The 17307-nt window shown below is 36.6% G+C and overlaps 4 protein-coding genes across 6 annotated transcripts; 1 reads left to right on the top strand and 3 right to left on the bottom strand.

Annotated features, from left to right (window-relative positions):
* The first annotated feature begins 45 nt into the window (after positions 1–45).
* LOC132784502 (nicastrin) lies at positions 46–3182 on the top strand. The gene is given in 8 exon segments (XM_060790158.1): positions 46–247; positions 341–436; positions 493–1200; positions 1265–2081; positions 2141–2352; positions 2429–2499; positions 2502–2641; positions 2949–3182. Coding segments are annotated over 8 exon segments (2127 nt in total). The 5' UTR covers positions 46–189; the 3' UTR covers positions 2974–3182.
* LOC132784503 (histone deacetylase 11) lies at positions 3079–4681 on the bottom strand. 3 transcript variants are annotated; one of them, XM_060790161.1, is made up of 3 exons: positions 4595–4653; positions 4278–4421; positions 3079–4192 (listed from the first exon to the last, which is right to left on the bottom strand). In XM_060790161.1, exons 2-3 carry the CDS (start codon positions 4394–4396, stop codon positions 3373–3375), a joined length of 939 nt encoding a protein of 312 aa, XP_060646144.1. In that variant the 5' UTR covers positions 4397–4421; positions 4595–4653; the 3' UTR covers positions 3079–3372. The 3 variants fall into 3 exon arrangements, with proteins under 3 accessions (XP_060646144.1, XP_060646142.1, XP_060646143.1); XM_060790159.1 differs by having other exon boundaries at positions 3079–4221; positions 4595–4652; XM_060790160.1 differs by having other exon boundaries at positions 3079–4221; positions 4278–4681.
* Positions 4682–4709: 28 nt separating this feature from the next.
* On the bottom strand, positions 4710–6460 carry LOC132784505 (putative carbonic anhydrase 3). The gene is made up of 7 exons (XM_060790164.1): positions 6240–6460; positions 5831–6184; positions 5490–5640; positions 5355–5434; positions 4978–5060; positions 4844–4866; positions 4710–4777 (listed from the first exon to the last, which is right to left on the bottom strand). The coding sequence occupies exons 1-7, from the start codon at positions 6357–6359 to the stop codon at positions 4725–4727; spliced, it is 864 nt and encodes a 287-aa protein (XP_060646147.1). The 5' UTR covers positions 6360–6460; the 3' UTR covers positions 4710–4724.
* Positions 6461–6465: 5 nt separating this feature from the next.
* Positions 6466–7920, bottom strand: LOC132784504 (carbonic anhydrase 2-like). Its single transcript, XM_060790163.1, has 5 exons — positions 7767–7920; positions 7552–7703; positions 7353–7443; positions 6805–7224; positions 6466–6731 (listed from the first exon to the last, which is right to left on the bottom strand). Exons 1-5 carry the CDS (start codon positions 7852–7854, stop codon positions 6544–6546), a joined length of 939 nt encoding a protein of 312 aa, XP_060646146.1. The 5' UTR covers positions 7855–7920; the 3' UTR covers positions 6466–6543.
* Positions 7921–17307: the final 9387 nt, after the last annotated feature.

Genomic DNA, 17307 nt, shown 5'->3' on the forward strand with positions numbered 1-17307 from the left:
ACTACAGTGCTGTAAGTTGCTAAATGAATTGTTATGAAAAGTGACACAGCACTTCCATTGCCAACATAACTTTAAAATACTTATTTTAAGTAGCATTTACAGTGTATTCTCAAAAGTAGAATGCTTACAGCTAAATTTGTTTTCGTTTTGCCCTAGTGCATAGAATTTGAATAAATAAAAGGCTTTTCAATGGCGAACTTGAAAACAACTCCATTATGGCTGCTTTTATTGCTTCAAGTGATTATTGGTAAGTATTTGACTGAGTAATATTTTCAACACATTTTATATAAAGAAATCGATTGCTGACTCATATTTGCATTTGGATTTATTTTAACTGAAGTTCGTGGCGAACGTACGCGGGATACAATGTATCAACCAATTTTGGGCGCCAGTTGCTTTCGCCGATTAAACGGCACACATCAGACTGGATGCTCATGTGAGTAGATTGAGATGTACAGTGAAACAGTGGCTTATTTACTTCTTATGATGCAGCGACTCATTCCGGATCTGTCGGCGTTTTGCACTTGATCAATTACGATGCTGACCTAGACTTTTTGCTTGGGAATCCCCCTTCACCGCCATACGCGCCGATGATCCCGCCACATCTATTCACTAGGAGCAACTTGTTGCGTCTAAAAGAGGCCGGACCAAAAATTATTTCAGCTGTACTGCTGATAAACAAATCGGAGAAGATGCAGCAGTTCTCACATGAGCTTTCTTGCCCAAATAAGTACAGTGGAATAGGAAGGGGCGGCAATAGCAGCGAGACCTGTGATGAAAGCAATACTGCTCTCACTTGGAATCCTTGGGGTACAGGACTACTGCACGAGGACTTTCCGTTCCCCATCTACTATATAGCCGACTTCGATGAAATACTCAAGTTAGAGAACTGCTTTACCAAGTTCAATAGTGTTAACTTCGACTCGCAAGCATTGCGCAGCTTATGCGCTGTCGAAGTGAAGGCATTCATGTCGGCAGCTGTTAACTCGGAAGTTTGCATGCGTCGTACCAATTTCATCAACAATCTGGGGGGTAGTAAATACTGTGATCCTTTGGAAGGTCGAAATGTTTATGCTACATTGTATCCCCGAAATTCGTCTGAATTTATTGACGAAACTAAATTGCGTAAGTCGAATCCCGCCGAGAAGTTCATAATTATTTCATGTCGCTTAGACACCACAAGCATGTTTGATGGAGTGGGTAAGTCTCTGATCCTGCGTCTACAGAACACTTTAATGATGATAATCACACTGTTTTTTTTTAGGTGTGGGAGCCATGGATTCGCTCACAGGCCTGGCGACGTTGACAATCGTGGCGCATATGTTGCGACAGCTGCTGCCGGATCAGAACACTTTACCAGATCCCCATCGAAATGTTCTTTTTGTGGCATTCAATGGTGAATCCTATGATTTCATTGGATCTCAGAGATTTGTCTACGATATGGAGAATCTGAATTTCCCCCGCCGTTCGGCACAAAGCACCCCAATTTCATTTGAGAATATCGAGTTTATGCTAGACATTGGCACTTTAGACGACATTCGCAACATTAGGCTGCACACACTTCACAAATCTTCGACGGTGGCCCAAAAATTACTACAGCAGCTTAATCGTTATGCAAAGTCTTCTCTCTATGATTTTCAATTGAACATCGGATCTAATGCTGGCTATAACATGCCACCAACGTCAGCACAGTCATTTCTTCGTCGAGATGACAATTTCCCGGCTTTTATATTAAATGCATTACCTAGCAATAAGTACTATCACTCGATATATGATGATCGAGATAATGTTGGGTTTATGTATGCGAATACCAGCCAAGATTATACAGCTTTGACTGATGTCAGCGACTTTAAGAACTTCAATGCTAATTCTCTTCAAATGAAAATTCGAAATGTGTCTTCAATAGTGGCTATGGTTCTTTATGAGACTTTAACTGGTCGACAGTATGAATACAAAGATGTGGCCAATCCTGTGTTATCCGATGAGTTTTTCTACTGTTTCCTTCAGTCTTCCGACTGCCCGTTGTTTAAAGCTTCTTCGAATCCGGATAGTCCCCCTGGTCTACCACTGCCCCCCATGCGGTAAGTGTTAATCTAATTTCTTACTGTAAGAGTATAAAATACGATTTGAGTCGACCCAGGTACATAAGCGTTTTGGGAGGCTCGCAAGAATCATCAGGCTGGACATATCGCATGCTGGGCTATTTGTTATCGCAGCCGCAACCACAAGTGCTAAAAGAGAATTGCACCCAGTTGCCTCTATTTTATTATTCTGGCTTGAATGGTACTGGGGAATGCCGTCTCACCACACAGAACTACACTCATGCTTTAAGTCCGGCATTTCTTATAAATAGTAAGTGTAATGATAACACAGTAGGAAGGGACCTTCTCTATATAAACTCAAATTAATAATGATTTTTGCATTTCAGATTATAATTGGAGCTCAGGCCAATACTCTACATGGACTGAATCAACGTGGTCACAATTTAGCGCTCGTATTTTTTTTTACGACCTTCCAAGATGCATGAAATCACCATTTTAAGTATTGGTATTGTGGTATTCATCATATCGTTCTGTTTGATATATATCATCAGCTCACGGTGGGAAGTACTTTTTGATGATGTACCTGCTAGCAATGCAGCGTAAGTTTTTTGCGTTTAGATTGGAATATGGAATGAATGGTTCTTGTTAAGAATCACACTTTTTGTAGATATTGTGCATACATTCAAATTCTTATTTCGCCGTCTTTTAAATTAAATTAATTTTATATTATTTTTAGATTATTTAATTGACGTTTTTTTAATTAACTCTGCTGGACCAGCAGCACAATCTACTAAAGCGTCTTCATCTATCAGCTGTGCATGCTAAATATACTTCGAAGTACATAGTTATCTGCTTTGTAAAACACTAATTGTGTGTATTCATATTGTGTGAATTTTGTTTTTTTAGATTTCCGCCTCCAACGAATTGTTAGTGCAAAATTATTGCTTGCATGGACGCAAATAAAAATTGAAAGAAAACCAGGATGAATTAACAGAGAAGACACTAAAAAGATCTTTTAACGTTTAAAGTTAAAGCGTAGGATATAAATAATTATTTTAATGTATGTATTTTTGTATTTTAAACACATAAGAATAGCATATTACTTGTATTATAACATCGTCAGTTTTTAATTGTACTAATTTGCCAAATCAAATTAAACAATAAATTGATCTAACAATCTGATTTCAGATTTATTATATATATGTTTAAAGGTTTGCGTTGCGCTGTAAATTTTATACCACCTTCTCGTATAAATACTAACTCTTAAATTTCATTCATTGTTTCTAGCATAATTTTTGGAAGGTTTATGTCTGCTACTTGAAATACTCATTTAGTTTGCCCTCAGCCATCCTTGCCGTCGAAGGTTTACAATTGAATCGACTATTACACGCTTCGAAGACTTCATATAACCACCGCTTAGTAACATGACCACAGGTATTCCAAGAGCCCGGAAAGTACTGAATACCATGAGGTCCCTTTCAATAACACCATCTGCGGTAATAGCTAAATTTCCCAGTGGATCGCCCTTCAAAATATCGGTGCCAGCATTAAATATTACAACATCCGGCTTAAATTCAGATACAGCTTGCATAAGGCAACGATTTAGTTGCCCCAAATAATAAGCATCTTCCGTCATATGCCGCAATTCAACTCCGCAACGTATGGATGGCTTAGCTTCGTTGTCTTTTGGATATATGGACGCATTGTACATATCTAGTATGTATACAGAATCGACGTTCTTAAAATCTCGCTCGTGACCATTTCCTTGATGGGCGTCCAGATCGATAATCATAGCTTGTTTCACGCGAACTGATTCCAGTTCAAATAAACGCAATATTAGTAATGTAATATCTGCATATGGGCAAAAGCCACCTCCCTTGTAGGAGCAACAGTGATGAAATCCGCCACCCAAATTAATAGCCCAACCATACTCCAAAGCCAATTTACCAGCTAATATTGAGCCAGCTGTTTGGTATCGCATCGGTCGTAGGTATCCACTCTGCACAGTGAAATTCGGCATAAGGATCAGGGCCGGAACCTCTGCAATGCCAGCGACATTGGCACTCCATTTCAGGGATTTCAAATACTTGGGAGTGTGTACGCGCAGTAGCTGTTCCTTGGTAATCTCTGTGGGGCTGTAGAAATCCCCACTGTTCAGAGTTAATTCTGTGCACAACAACTGAAAGAATCTCGAAGCAGTAACGACATAAAATCATGATATGTCATGTGAATTACCTGGTGGACATGCTTTCCTTTGGCTGCATCGAAAGGATGAAGCTTTTCGAGACCAGCAAAGTGAACTGAATAATTCTTTGAGTAGACAATTGGCAACTTATTCCGTACCCATATGTCATCCGAACTCATTTTATAATCGGTTGGCTATTTTTTTATATCGAATTGAGGATATTAACTCACTGATTAATTACAAAAGCTGCCCGAGGTTAATAAAATACAATCGACCAGCTTTTGCAATAATAAAGAGTGCATAAACTCATTCTGTTATTTATTTATTTTTTTTAATATCACATATCAATTTTGATTTTGGATTTTACCATATTTACGCTTTTTCTTATGATTTACCAGCGTGACCGTAATATAGATTTCGCCAGATACTATTTTGCCTATAGCATAATATACCAGTTCTCCTGTAACTACATAGTTTTGGTTACATTGTATTTGTGATCAAATTTGCGCAATTTCTTGAGCTCTTGTTTTTAATTTAAAAACACCACTCACTGAAAAATTACATGTGAACATCATTTGCCATATTCATTTCAAATGTTAAGGGTATTTTCACGCACCCGATGTTATTTTATCTTGGCATCTGTTATACAATTATTTAAACAAATAATTAAATTTCAAATTTAAATTTATTATTTATTTTTAAATTTTTTCATGTAATCATTGAGAGATTTTGTTTCGATAATACACGCACCGATGATTAAGTTTTTGTATACTGCGGTAATTGTTAACTAGAGGACTCCCGCGATAATCTCTTAGTGACCAAAAGCTCTTAATCTGAGTAAATTTTAACTTCAGTATGAGTATATGTACAACAACAATTAAGAATGTTGCAGTCCAGTGTGCTCGACTGTGAGATACCCGCTATCCATTTTCAAATGCAATGCTATTATTGAGCTTACATATGTATGTATGTATGTACCAAGGTGGGACTTTTGCTTTCAAGTTACGCTAGCTGATTTTTTTTCGATTTGCAGGGACAATGCAAATATCTGAAACAAACTTTTTTTGTTTGCTCTCTCAAAAAAAAAGGATAGCGGGTATAAAAGTTAAAAACCACTTGTGGCTTACATAATTTTCGGATACATTTATAGGCTTAGTAAACACAATCCAATTTACAGCCTCACGGCAAGGTGGTGTAGTAAGCGAACCTACAAAAAGTTTTGTTCGAAAGTTAACGATTAAACGAATACAAAATATACGAACCCTTATATACAAAGAATTCGTCCCTTTCAACGTCTTTTACAAAATCTCTTAAACAGAAATTACCTCGGAGGAGCCTCGTTTGTTTAGCATTTCTCACATGAATCAATTCATTAAGAAGTCTGTTTATAATGCTAGGTTCTCGTTTGGGGTGCTAATTAAAGGGTGCATTATAGATATGTATATATATGTATATATATATATATATGTATATGTATGTATATATTTATATATATATATTTAAATTAATATTAATACATGGGTTCGAGCATGTATGTTCGTATAAACCCAACATATATATGTACATATATACATCCTCTTGCTTTCTATAATAAATAAATTACCGGTACAGATCTTAACATTAGTGACAGAACTACGAATCCATCGTTTGCCATTATGGCATCATTTTGCAAGGCGTATGCACAATTTTGATGCAGAATATGCATTTCGGCGTCGTATCGGCAGCAGTTTATCATGTGCTCAGAACCTTTGTTTTCTGGGGATCCCCAATGGAAGTGTAACTGCACGGCCTTATAGAGGCACTTGAGTTTACAACCGCAAACTGCAGGTTGGTTGCCATCAACTACCACAGGTATTGACATAATCACAGTATGTCCATTATTGGTGATTTTTAGGGGTCCAACCAACATTTTGTTGTAGTTTATAAATTTTAATTTTTGCGCCAATGAGGGGATTGCCTAATAGAATATGATGTAGCTTCAGTGTAAGATACGATAAGTTAGATACACTTACTGTTTCCGTTGACAGTGCAACAGGGGATTGCTTTTCGCCTTTTTTCACATTCCAATCTTTTCCGTGTTTATCATAATTAAAAAAATGTGCTTTTGAAAATCTCCTCAGTGCAGGATGCATTTAAAATCACTTTCAAAATTAATTCCGCTTGCCAAAAGGGTGAAAAAATATGTTACATAAATTGAAAAGTTTCTTACGACGTCAAAATCATTACTGATTCATTCGATTAAGTTGCAAATGTCAAGTTTATTTTTGTTTGTTTTTTTTTTTTACATTTTATATTGTTTGTTTTGTGTTGATTTAATTAGAGTTGGCGGAAAGATATGGTTCGATTGTTGATATCCTGAAGCTCGCGGTAGGTATTGATTAGTGGACGACTCCTTGAGTCTTGCAAGTTCCAAAGTTTAGCGATCTGAGCATTTGGATAATCTAAGACATCTTTGAACACGGTCCAGGTAACTGATTCAGCGCAGTCCGGTGTAGTTAATGAGCCTTTATAAAATTGTGATTGCATGACAATAAAAGCATATTAACGTTTATAGCTTTTCGGCCAGAGAGTACATACCTTGATATGTGTAAAACTCTCCAGTCACAATGTTTCCTAACAATTGTCCCACATTAAACATTCCTGTGATAGTGGTATTGGATTGGTATGGGATAATTCGTGGCAATGCATTAAATACTTTGTTGAGACCATAATGTTGTGAAATTGGTCTTGGGCGAGCTCTGAACATAACTCCCAGGACAGCAAGGCCATCTGAAAACGCACTGGCTTCTCCTACGCTTAAGTTAGCATACCTAGTGTTCTTATGAACAATGTGCATTTCAACATCGTAACGCTCAAAATTGATTGCATGCTCGGAACCCTTGCTGTTGGCAGAACCCCAATGAAAGTGTACACTCTGTGCCTCGAAGACGCCTGGTAGTAAACCGCCACTGATGGATGCGCGTTCTCCTCGTCGTGTTGGTGGCAATACCATGTTCGCTGCAAGTATTCGAAATTAATGTTTTATTTTTAGGAGCATAACAATGAAAGGTGATCGTGTGTATGTTCAAATCAGATCTAGCGAAATGGATGTATTTTGTAATCTTATAATAAATGAGAGATCACACCTGTATGTCCGTTGTTCACTAGCACCAATGGAGTTTGCAGTTGTTGATTGTAGTTTTGGAATCGAATGCGGGGAATAGAGACCACATCGGCCTATTGAGACGGCAGAAATACATAAAAAATATGCAGGTTTTTTTAATGAATGAACTTTAAAAATCGCAGATTTGAGCACTTCTCTCCATAATCACTTATGGTACTCACATCATCGTAAATTAAATCAATAGGAGATTGTTTTTGCCCACTTGCACAAGTTCCTGTCCAGTCGTTGCCTTGGTTGTCGTAGTTGTACTCTCCAGCAGCAATTTCCAATGCCTCATCAGCCTTCAAATCACTGAGATATTCAGCAGTCAATTCTGCATAGTTGAAAGTTTACGAATGAATTAAATAAGTAATTAGTCATAAGTTTAAGAACATACCAAAATCGGCTAGTACACAAGCAAAGCTTAATGCTAGCAAATGCAAATGCATCAGCCTAAAATCTTTACAATGCTTTAAAAGATTCATTTTTAGAGTAAAAATTTGTTATTAAAAATTTGCTCAAAACACACAATGCACTGACTAACGTTTGCAAGAAGACTGCAGCTTTTATAGAAGCGGGCACAACAATTTATAGGTGCTCTGGCTTTTCAAACTCATCTTCTTTATGCGAGTATATATGCAGATAAGATCACTTCGGTTCGCTTGTTAGGCCTAGTGAATTTGCATAGTAATTGCAACGCGGTTTTACAGTTTGCATTGGGAACCAGCTCAATAATTGACACTGTCGCATCTGCTGTCTTTACATTCTAATTTGCTCTACTATCCTGAACGTAATCGTATTAAAGCCATTGAATTCTTTACTAGCACTGTTATAATAACTAGAAATGAAACGTCCTGTATAAACATACATACATATGAGCAAACAGGAAACACAATGAACTACAGTTTTCGTGAGTTAATATCTTATTGAATTTGATCGTTAAGTTGTCACATGTCGAGTTGAATGCAATATAACAGGTTTCTATAAAACACATATGCAAAATCATACATTTGCTTAAAATAGAAGAAAGTAAATATGAGGCCCCTATAAGCTCTAAGTTCAATGGATTTTGATAGTAAATTCAAAATATATGATTTAAATAGATAAATATATTTACATATATATATATATATATATATATATATATAAATATTTACATATGTATATATAACAGGTAGAATGAGGCATCTCCGACCCCATAAAGTATATATGTATATATATTCTTGATCAGCGACAACAGCCGCGACTATCTAGCCATGTCCGTCTGTCCGTCTGTAAGTCTGTCTGTTTGTTTCAATTTTCTGCCACACCCACTTCCGCTCCTGCAAATTGACAAAAATCGAATAACAAGCGAAATTTTAAAGCTAGAGTCGAATTTTGGTAAATATAATATTAACTATAGCCTTTGTGATTCCTGAAAATTTGGTGGCGATCAGATAAAAATTGTGGATGTTATTTAAGAATTACTTTTGTATGGGCAAAAACGCCTACTTACTAGGGGTCTTAATCGCTTTGGCTGAAAATCTGGTATATTTTGCACACTATAGTATATATTGCGAGTAGTACCATATCAATATACCAAATATGTATATAATTTAGTATAGTTTTGGTATAATACCGCAATATTTTGAGAATAATACCGCAATATTTTGCTTTTATTCAAAATGGGTAGCGGGTATCTCACAGTCGTGCACACTCCAGTGTAGCTTTCATAGGACACACGAAGATATACCTTGTTTTTGGTAGGGATCAGATTTTAATATCGATATTATTCAAGAAAATAAAATTTTGAGCAATTAGCACTACAGAGTGACAGTACAACTTGCATATTCCTATTATTATACCCGCTACCCATAGGGTAGAAGGGTATTATAACTTTGTGCCGGCAGGAAATGTTTGTAACAGGTAGACGGAGGCATATTCGACCCTATGTATATATATTTTTGATCAGCATCAATAGCCGAAACGATCTAGTCATGTCCGTCTGTCCGTCCGTCTGTCTGGTCGTATGAACACCTAGATCTCAGAGACTATAAGAGATAGAGCTATAATTTTTTCGACAGCATTTGTTATATTTGCACGCAGATCAAGTTTGTTTCAAATTTTTCCACGCTCACTTCCGCCCCCGCAAATCAAAATAAAAAGACTAACAAGCTTAATTTTTAACTACGAATTTTGGTGTATTGTCTGAGTTGCTTTGGCCGACAATCTGGTATATTGCTATATATTTTGAATGTGGTACTATATCGATATAACAAATATACCGTTTGGTATTTTTTACATTTTTGTAGCATTTTCGGTATATTTGGAAAATAAAACCGGAATATGTATTTTGCTTTTATTCAACATGGGCAGCGGATATCTCATAGTCGAGCACACTCGAATGTAGCTTTCTTACTTGTTTATATATATAATTTGGATATATATGTTGGATATTATTAGATATATCGTTAGCTATAGATTTTAAATTTAGTAAGTTGTGATAAACTAATGACTAGTTTTATTATAATGTAAACATGTTGATAACCAGTGTAATTTTTCATTACCCTAATCTTCAAAACTTGGCACATTATGAGGAAGCTGAGTTTTAAACGACGTTTAAAAACCCATTAAGTATATATAGACGATACCTAATCCACTAACACGTGTTAACCTATTACGAGAGCGAGCTGATATATAATGGGTCTTCCTAAAAACAATTTTTTCGACATGAAAATTCTTTAGTTTGCGAAATAATATTTTGTTCTGCAGTATGTAATGTTCAATTTACCCTCAAACAGCCCATAACATCGGTAATATTAGGTCGTTGACAATTTTAGTTTTTAAACAACAACGGTTGAAGAAATTCAACCATCACCATCCTCTGTTGAGATCGTTAGTGCTGTAACGATAGAAGAATCGCCTCCAGCTCCTACCTCAGTTGTCCGCAACACATTAGTTGCAGTGCCACCTCTTAAGCAGATTTTCGTTTCAAGGCTTTCCCCTGATACGACATTTGATGATGTTCGGGCTTATATTAAGTCCAAATCTCAAGCCAGGGTTAAAGTGGTTAAATTTAATTTCTCGTACGAACGGGAGATTTCATCTTTTAAAATAAGTGTTTCCGCTGAACAATTTAGCATGATGTTCAGTAAAGAGTTTTGGCCGGAACACCTATTAGTTAAAGAATTTGTTGCTAAAAAGAAAAATCGGTCTCCGGTTTCTCTCCCTAGTAGTGGCAAGAATTCTATTTCAAAGCCTTCCTCTATGTCTGTCAGTTCAAAAAACTAAAATCCTCTTTACTTCTTGGCTATCAGAATGTAAGAGGTATTTGCAGTAAACTCACTGACTTATATTTAAATAGTGTATCTTTCCCTTTCAATGTCATTGCCTTTACTGAAACATGGTTAAAAAATGACATCCTTGATACGGAAATCTTTTCTAGTAGATTTTCCGTATACAGACGTGATCGCAAGGTACGTCGCGGTGGTGGGGTTTTAATTGCAGTAGATACTTAATTCAGAATTGATTGATCACACTTCTGATATTGAGCTAGTGGCTGTTAGATTATCCTTGGTAGCTTAAACATTTTTATTTCTTGCTCATATATCCCCCCTGCTTCAGATGATGCTTTATATTTAGCTCATCTTTCTATTATTAATAACATTTCTAATATGCTTTCTGATCGTGATCACTTTATAGTCCTTGGTGATTTTAATATTGCTGGGGTGTCATGGCATTGATAGTTATTGATAGTCTCTTCGGGGTATCATTGTCTCAGATTAATGGTATTCCAAATTGCTTAAACAGGTCTCTAGACCTTGTTTTTGTTTTAGACCCAGATTCATGTTCTCTGTCGAAAATATCTCCTATATCTTCCCCTGAAGATCCTTACCATCCCACTTTGAAAATTATGTTGGAACTCCCATTTATTGCATCATGGTGAGCTTTCTCGTTATTTTCGGAAAACCGATTTTGAGAAACTTGCTCTTTGTCTACGAACTTGGATATAGCGGTTGAATTTTTGTATTCTACTTTGAACTCGCTATTTGATGCTTGTGTTCCATCAAGTATTCCACATTTGTCGGATAAACCCTTATGGTTTAATAAGAAATTATCGAATTTAAAAACCGTAAGTCGAGACTTTACAAAAAATTCAAGGGAACTGGCTCTTCTTTTGATTTTCTCCGCTATTCTGTTGCTCAAGCTGCTTTTCGCACTCATAACAATGAGTAGGTGCAGAATATGATTTCAGCGTGATCCAAAGCGATTTTACGACTTCGTTAACTCGAAGCGTAGATCCGCGTCATCACCAGCATTTGTGTCTTTAGAGAATATGACAGTATCTAATGGTCATGATGTTGCCGATTAAATTGCGGACTTCTTCCAAACGACATATTCTGTCCCAAGTTCTCAAAATTCCATTTCTTATCCTTATCAGTTAAATTCATCTAATTGTATTTTTGGTTCTTTAATTACTGAAAGCTCTATTTTAACGGAACTATTGGCTATAAAACCTGTTTTTTCGGCAGGTCCGGATGGAGTATCTAGTTGTGTGCTAAGGTATTGTGCTGGTAGTATCTGTAAACCGCTTTTTAAATTGTTTGAATTATCCGTTAATTCATGTTCTTTTCCTAAAATCTGGAAAAAATCATACATTATACCTATCCTAAAAAAAGGGAGCAAATCTAAAGTTCAAAATTATCGCGGTATATCTAAATTGTCTGCGATTCCGAAAGCATTTGAAAAAATTATAACTTCTCAACTGCAACATCTGTGTAAATCTATAATTTCACCTTACCAACATGGGTTTGTGAAGTCTAGATCCACTTCTACTAACTTATTGGAGTTCTCTTCTATTGTAATTAAAGGATTTGAGAATAAAATGCAAACAGATGTCGTTTACACCGATTTTAGTAAGGCTTTTAACTCTGTTAATCATCACCTCTTACTGTATAAGCTTAATGTTTTAGGGTTTCCTCATAGCCTAATTGAGTGGATATCCTCATACCTTTCCAACAGAATTCAGAATGTTTATTATAATGGTTTTGTATCTAAATGTGTCCAAGTCACTTCTGGTGTGCCCCAGGGCAGTCATTTGGGTCCTCTATTGTTCACTTTGTTCATAAATGATCTTCCTTCTGTTATTGAGCATTCCCGTGTACTTGTGTACGCCGATGACGTTAAGCTTTGCCTGACATTTAATGATAGTCTTGCGAGCTCACTGTTTCAATGTGACCTTAATCGTCTAGAATCTTGGTGCAGAGTAAATATGTTACATCTCAACTGCAATAAGTGTAAGTTTATGACCTTTTGTAGAGGTTCTTCCCAGTTAAATAACTATATGTTATATGATACTTCTCTTGAGCGAATTGAAGGTGTGAATGACTTAGGGGTTCTGCTTGATGCAAAACTAAAATTCGATAAACATATTCTGTCTGCTGTAAATAGGGCCACGGGTGTTCTGGGATTTATAAAACGCTGGTCGAAAGAGTTTAATGATCCCTACATCACTAAGACTTTGTACGTCTCACTGGTTCGTCCTATCCTCGAGTACGGATCTCTTGTCTGGAATCCCCAGTATAGGGTTTATCGAGATAGGATTGAATCGGTGCAGAAACAATTCTTATTATTTGCTCTTCGTAGTTTAAATTGGAATCCTAATATTAGATTACCACCGTATCTCAGTAGACTTTTATTACTAAACCTTCCTTCTCTTTCTGACTGTAGAACTATGCAAGGTGCTGTTTTCATACAGAGACTAATTAATGGTTAAATAGACTCTTTGGAGCTGTTAAGTCAAATTAGTTTTGCAGTTCCTGTCAGGATCACTAGGAATTTTCTTCCTCTTCTCATTTCACGTAGATCTACTAACTTTGCTTGCCATAATCCCTTCCGTATTCTGTGTGTGAACTATAATAATCTCAATAGCGTAGTTTGCTCTAGTAAATCTATTCCTTTGCTTAAAACCTTATTATTAGCTTATTTATCGAGTATTTAATTGTTATTTATCTTATTATACATATATTCTAACATGTTTTTAATCTAATTTAATTAGCTGTCCAGCGTCTTTTAATATTTATTCGCGGTTTTCGTGTAATGCATGCTGTTCACAAATTTATTTTGTTTTGTCCGCTCGTGAACAAGCCCGTGCTTGGTATTGCTGGGCCACTTGATGGTACTGCCGTTAGTACGACAACGTCCAAATAAATAAATAAATAAAATAATTGGGACACAAGTAAAATTGATCAAATATGGTGGATATGGATCCAACCCGCTAGACAATTTTCCTAATTTTTATCTTCATTATTATTATATTACTGGTCACATTACCTATTGCCAATACAAACAAAGAAAAAAAACAGACTAATTTTCGTTAAACTTGTGAATTGTAGTATCCAGCAAAATCATAATTTCTTTAAAAATAATTAACTGATTTCTTACCTAGGGGCACACCCGATGGAAATAAATTGAATTACGTACTATTAGGAACGTACCCTATGTAGGACAAGCAAGTGAAATCCCTATGTAAATAAATACACATCATATCAAAGAACACAATATACACACATAAAATAAACCAAGAAAGCTACATTTTGATTACCGCTACCAATTTTTAATAAAAGCAAAATATTGCGGTATTTTTCTCAAAATATATCACAGAAATACAAAAAAAATATATAAAATGGTATATTTTGTATATTAATATGATACTACATTGAAAATGTACTATAGAGTTCAAAATATACCAGACTGTCAGTCAAAGCAACTACGATCCCTAGTATGTAGGCGTTTTTGTCCATACAAAAGTATTTCTTTAATAACATCCACAATTTGTTATTCGAGTTTTGTCAATTTGTGGGGCAAAAGTGGGCGTGGCAAAAATTTTAAACAAACATAACAAGTGATGTCGAAAAATTTGTATGTATACCTCTATCTCTTATAGTCTCTGAGATGTAGGTGTTCCTACAGACAGACAGATGCAGCTAGATATATATATGTACATATATAATTTATTTATTATTTATTTACATGTTAATTATTATACAGAATAATATAATAACTAAAAGAAAGGGAGTGCTAGCAACTAAGGCCATCGACTCGACAGTTAATTTATATGTTGTTTAATAATTTGTTGATGTCTAGGAATTTAATTAGTAGTTTAACATTATTGTGAGTAGGTAAGGTAAGAAGAGAGGTGGGTTGCATTTGGCCAAATAGGCGGATTCTCGTGTTAATAAGTTGGGGACAGGTATCTAATATGTGTTGCATTGATAATTCTCCCCCGCACTTGGGGCATCTGGGCTTAGATTTTCCTTTTAGTAGGTGCTCGTGGGTTAAAGCAGTGTGACCAGTTCTGAGCCGGGTGATAACATTGCACTGTCTTCTGTGCCATGAAGGTGGATAACGAACGGGTTCCATGTTTGGGTTATATAGTTTAAACCTGTGGTCGTAGTTGTCCCAATGTGTCATTTCCTTCCTTTTAGAATAGCCTTAATGTTGCGCCATAGGTCGTCTCGGACATCAGGGATGACCATTAGGCAAGGAGATTGTCCTGCAAGTTTAGCTGCTGCATCTGCCAGTTCGTTGCCTTTTATGCCCATGTGCCCTGGGGCCCAAAAAAGTTTTATTTTTGAAGCGTGTTTAATGCAAAGATGTCGGATTTGGCATATCAGGCTGTCATAGTTATACGTGTTTTTAACGGCATTAAGAGTAGAAAGACTATCGCTGCAAATTATGAATTTTCCTTAAGCTCGAGAGCATGTTGGATAGCTTTTAGAACCGCTACAGCTTCTGCGGAGAAAATTGAAAAGTAAGCAGGGAGCAATCCTGATGCAACAACCGTTGCAACGGTACCAGATTGGCTCACGACTGCGAAGCTAGTAGAGTCAATGGTTTTGGATCCGTCACTGTATAGCCAACTCCAATTGGGCAATTTTTCCGTTTCGGCAGCTAGCATTTGTAGGAATATACATTTGGGTGTTTGCGATTTCTTTAACACGTGGAGAGACATATTCACGGTGTGGTCCTGTAGTCGCCAAGGAGGGGATGGGCTGATTTTGTTCCAACTATGCGGCATATCCAATTGATGTTTTTTGAAGAAATTGGAGCATCTGCGGATAGTAGACATGACTTTAAATCTTCGGCGCTGCTTAACCGTTGTTTTAAGATCCTTTAAAAGAATTTGGTTTGTCGAGCAAAGAATTATTGGAATGAGCTTAAAAGTCAGTTGAGCAGTTCTCGTATGTATTTCAGGAAAGCCAGCTTCAGCTAAAAAGCATTTTGTCGGAGTTGTTGGAAATGCGCCAATGCTTCGCCGTACTGCTGCATGGTATGCGGGGGAGAACAATTTGATGTTGGAAGGCGCGCACCATCCATAGATAGCCAATCCATAGTCGATTTTGGCCAGCATTAAGGCACTTGTGGCTTGAACTAGCGAGGTTGGATGGACGAGCGATCGTTTAGACCCAAGAAACTTAATAATATTTAAGCGTTTGTTAAGGCTATCTCTAAGGTTAATACAATGTTGCTTAAACGTAAGTTTTCTGTCGAGTGTAAGGCCGAGAATTTTAAGACTAGATGTATATTCTATTGTAATGTTATTTACAGTTACAGTTGGATATGTACAACGATGTTTTTTACAAATATGAAATAATTTACATTTGTTTAAAGCCAGAGTGGCTCCTGAGAGTTTGCCCCATTCTACGATATCCTCAAGAATTTTTTTAAGGGTAAATGAAAGTAAATTATTATCTTTGCAGTTGCTGAAAATGATGGCATCATCAGCGTAAACTGAGAGCTGAATTTTTTTGTGTTTTAAAATAATATTATTAAGGGATTGGAAAGCTATTAAGAACAACACTACAGAGAGGGGGGACCCCTGTGGAATGCCGTTGTGTAATTTATAAAAATTAGTTAGGGTGTTATTAACTCTAACACGGATGGATCGCTTGGTCATGAAAGCCTTCACTAGGTTGAAGGTCTTGGGACCTATCCCCCACCGGGATAGTTGCTCTAGAACAGAGTGCACTCCAACGCGGTCAAAAGCCTTTTCGAAATCCGTAGCCAAAATGGTGACATGATTTCTGGTTGAAAGGGCATCAGACGCGTAATGATGGATATGCAAAAGAGAGTCAATGGTACTATGCTGTTGCTTGAAAGCAGTTTGGTTGGGGCTGATAAGTTTATTCTTAGTCATAAACCACATGATCCTTCTGGCAAGAATTTTTTCCAGGGTTTTGCTTAGGCAGGAGAGTAGAGATATGGGACGGAAGGATGATAATTCATGGGTAGGTTTATTTGGCTTAAGGATAGGAATTATAGTAGCAGTCCTCCAAGTATGTGGGTAGCTACCCGCATCTAACATTTTGTTGTATATTTCTAGCAATTTTTGCTTTCCTTCTATGGGTAAATTATGAAGCATAGTGTAGGAGATGCGGTCATGACCAGGAGTTTTCCCTTTGGCATGCTGCAGAGCTGATTCCAGTTCAATCGAAGTGAACTGCGATTCGAGGAACTTAGCATCTGCGGATAAGTGGTTAGGCAAATATGCCTGAGATAGAAATTTTTCTTTACTAGCTATATATACATTAGAGAAATTTTCGTCCTTGGAATAATTGGACCACATAGCTCCGAAAGCATTGCCAATGTCTGCCGAATTATGCAGCTCAATATTATTATCCTTTATGGATTTAATTGGCCCTGGGAAAATCCCAACTAATTTGTTGATATCGGCCCATATTTTTTTGGTTGTAGAAAGAGGGTTGATGTTGGAGGTGAAATTGCCAAAAGATTCACGTTTTGCTTTAATAGCTTCTCTTTTAAACAAGGCTCTAGCTTTTTTTTGTAGGCTATTAAGTTGGTACTGTTAAGAGAGGTTTTATAGCTGTGCCAGAGAACCTGCTTTTGTTTTCTCAGATCTTGGAGAAATGGACTAAACCAAACAGGGTTTCTCCTTT

The sequence above is a fragment of the Drosophila nasuta genome, chromosome 2R (genome assembly GCF_023558535.2).
Source record: "Drosophila nasuta strain 15112-1781.00 chromosome 2R, ASM2355853v1, whole genome shotgun sequence".
Taxonomy (NCBI): Eukaryota; Metazoa; Arthropoda; class Insecta; order Diptera; family Drosophilidae; genus Drosophila; species Drosophila nasuta.

What these genes read in the sequence shown, in the direction of transcription:
- LOC132784503 (XM_060790159.1), bottom strand. An exon ending in AAGGAAAGCATGTCCACCAG is followed by an intron (nt 4,222 to 4,277) that starts GTAATTCACATG and finishes AGATTCTTTCAG; the next exon opens with TTGTTGTGCACAGAATTAAC.
- LOC132784504 (XM_060790163.1), bottom strand. Translation starts at nt 7,854, where the DNA reads ATGAATCTTTTAAAGCATTGTAAAGATTTTAGGCTGATGCATTTGCAT. An exon ending in TTGATTTAATTTACGATGAT is followed by an intron (nt 7,444 to 7,551) that starts GTGAGTACCATA and finishes CCGTCTCAATAG; the next exon opens with GCCGATGTGGTCTCTATTCC. An exon ending in AGTGAACAACGGACATACAG is followed by an intron (nt 7,225 to 7,352) that starts GTGTGATCTCTC and finishes GAATACTTGCAG; the next exon opens with CGAACATGGTATTGCCACCA.
- LOC132784505 (XM_060790164.1), bottom strand. Translation starts at nt 6,359, where the DNA reads ATGCATCCTGCACTGAGGAGATTTTCAAAAGCACATTTTTTTAATTAT. An exon ending in CGAATTCTTTGTATATAAGG is followed by an intron (nt 5,435 to 5,489) that starts GTTCGTATATTT and finishes AACTTTTTGTAG; the next exon opens with GTTCGCTTACTACACCACCT. An exon ending in CCAAGATAAAATAACATCGG is followed by an intron (nt 4,778 to 4,843) that starts GTGCGTGAAAAT and finishes GTAATTTTTCAG; the next exon opens with TGAGTGGTGTTTTTAAATTA.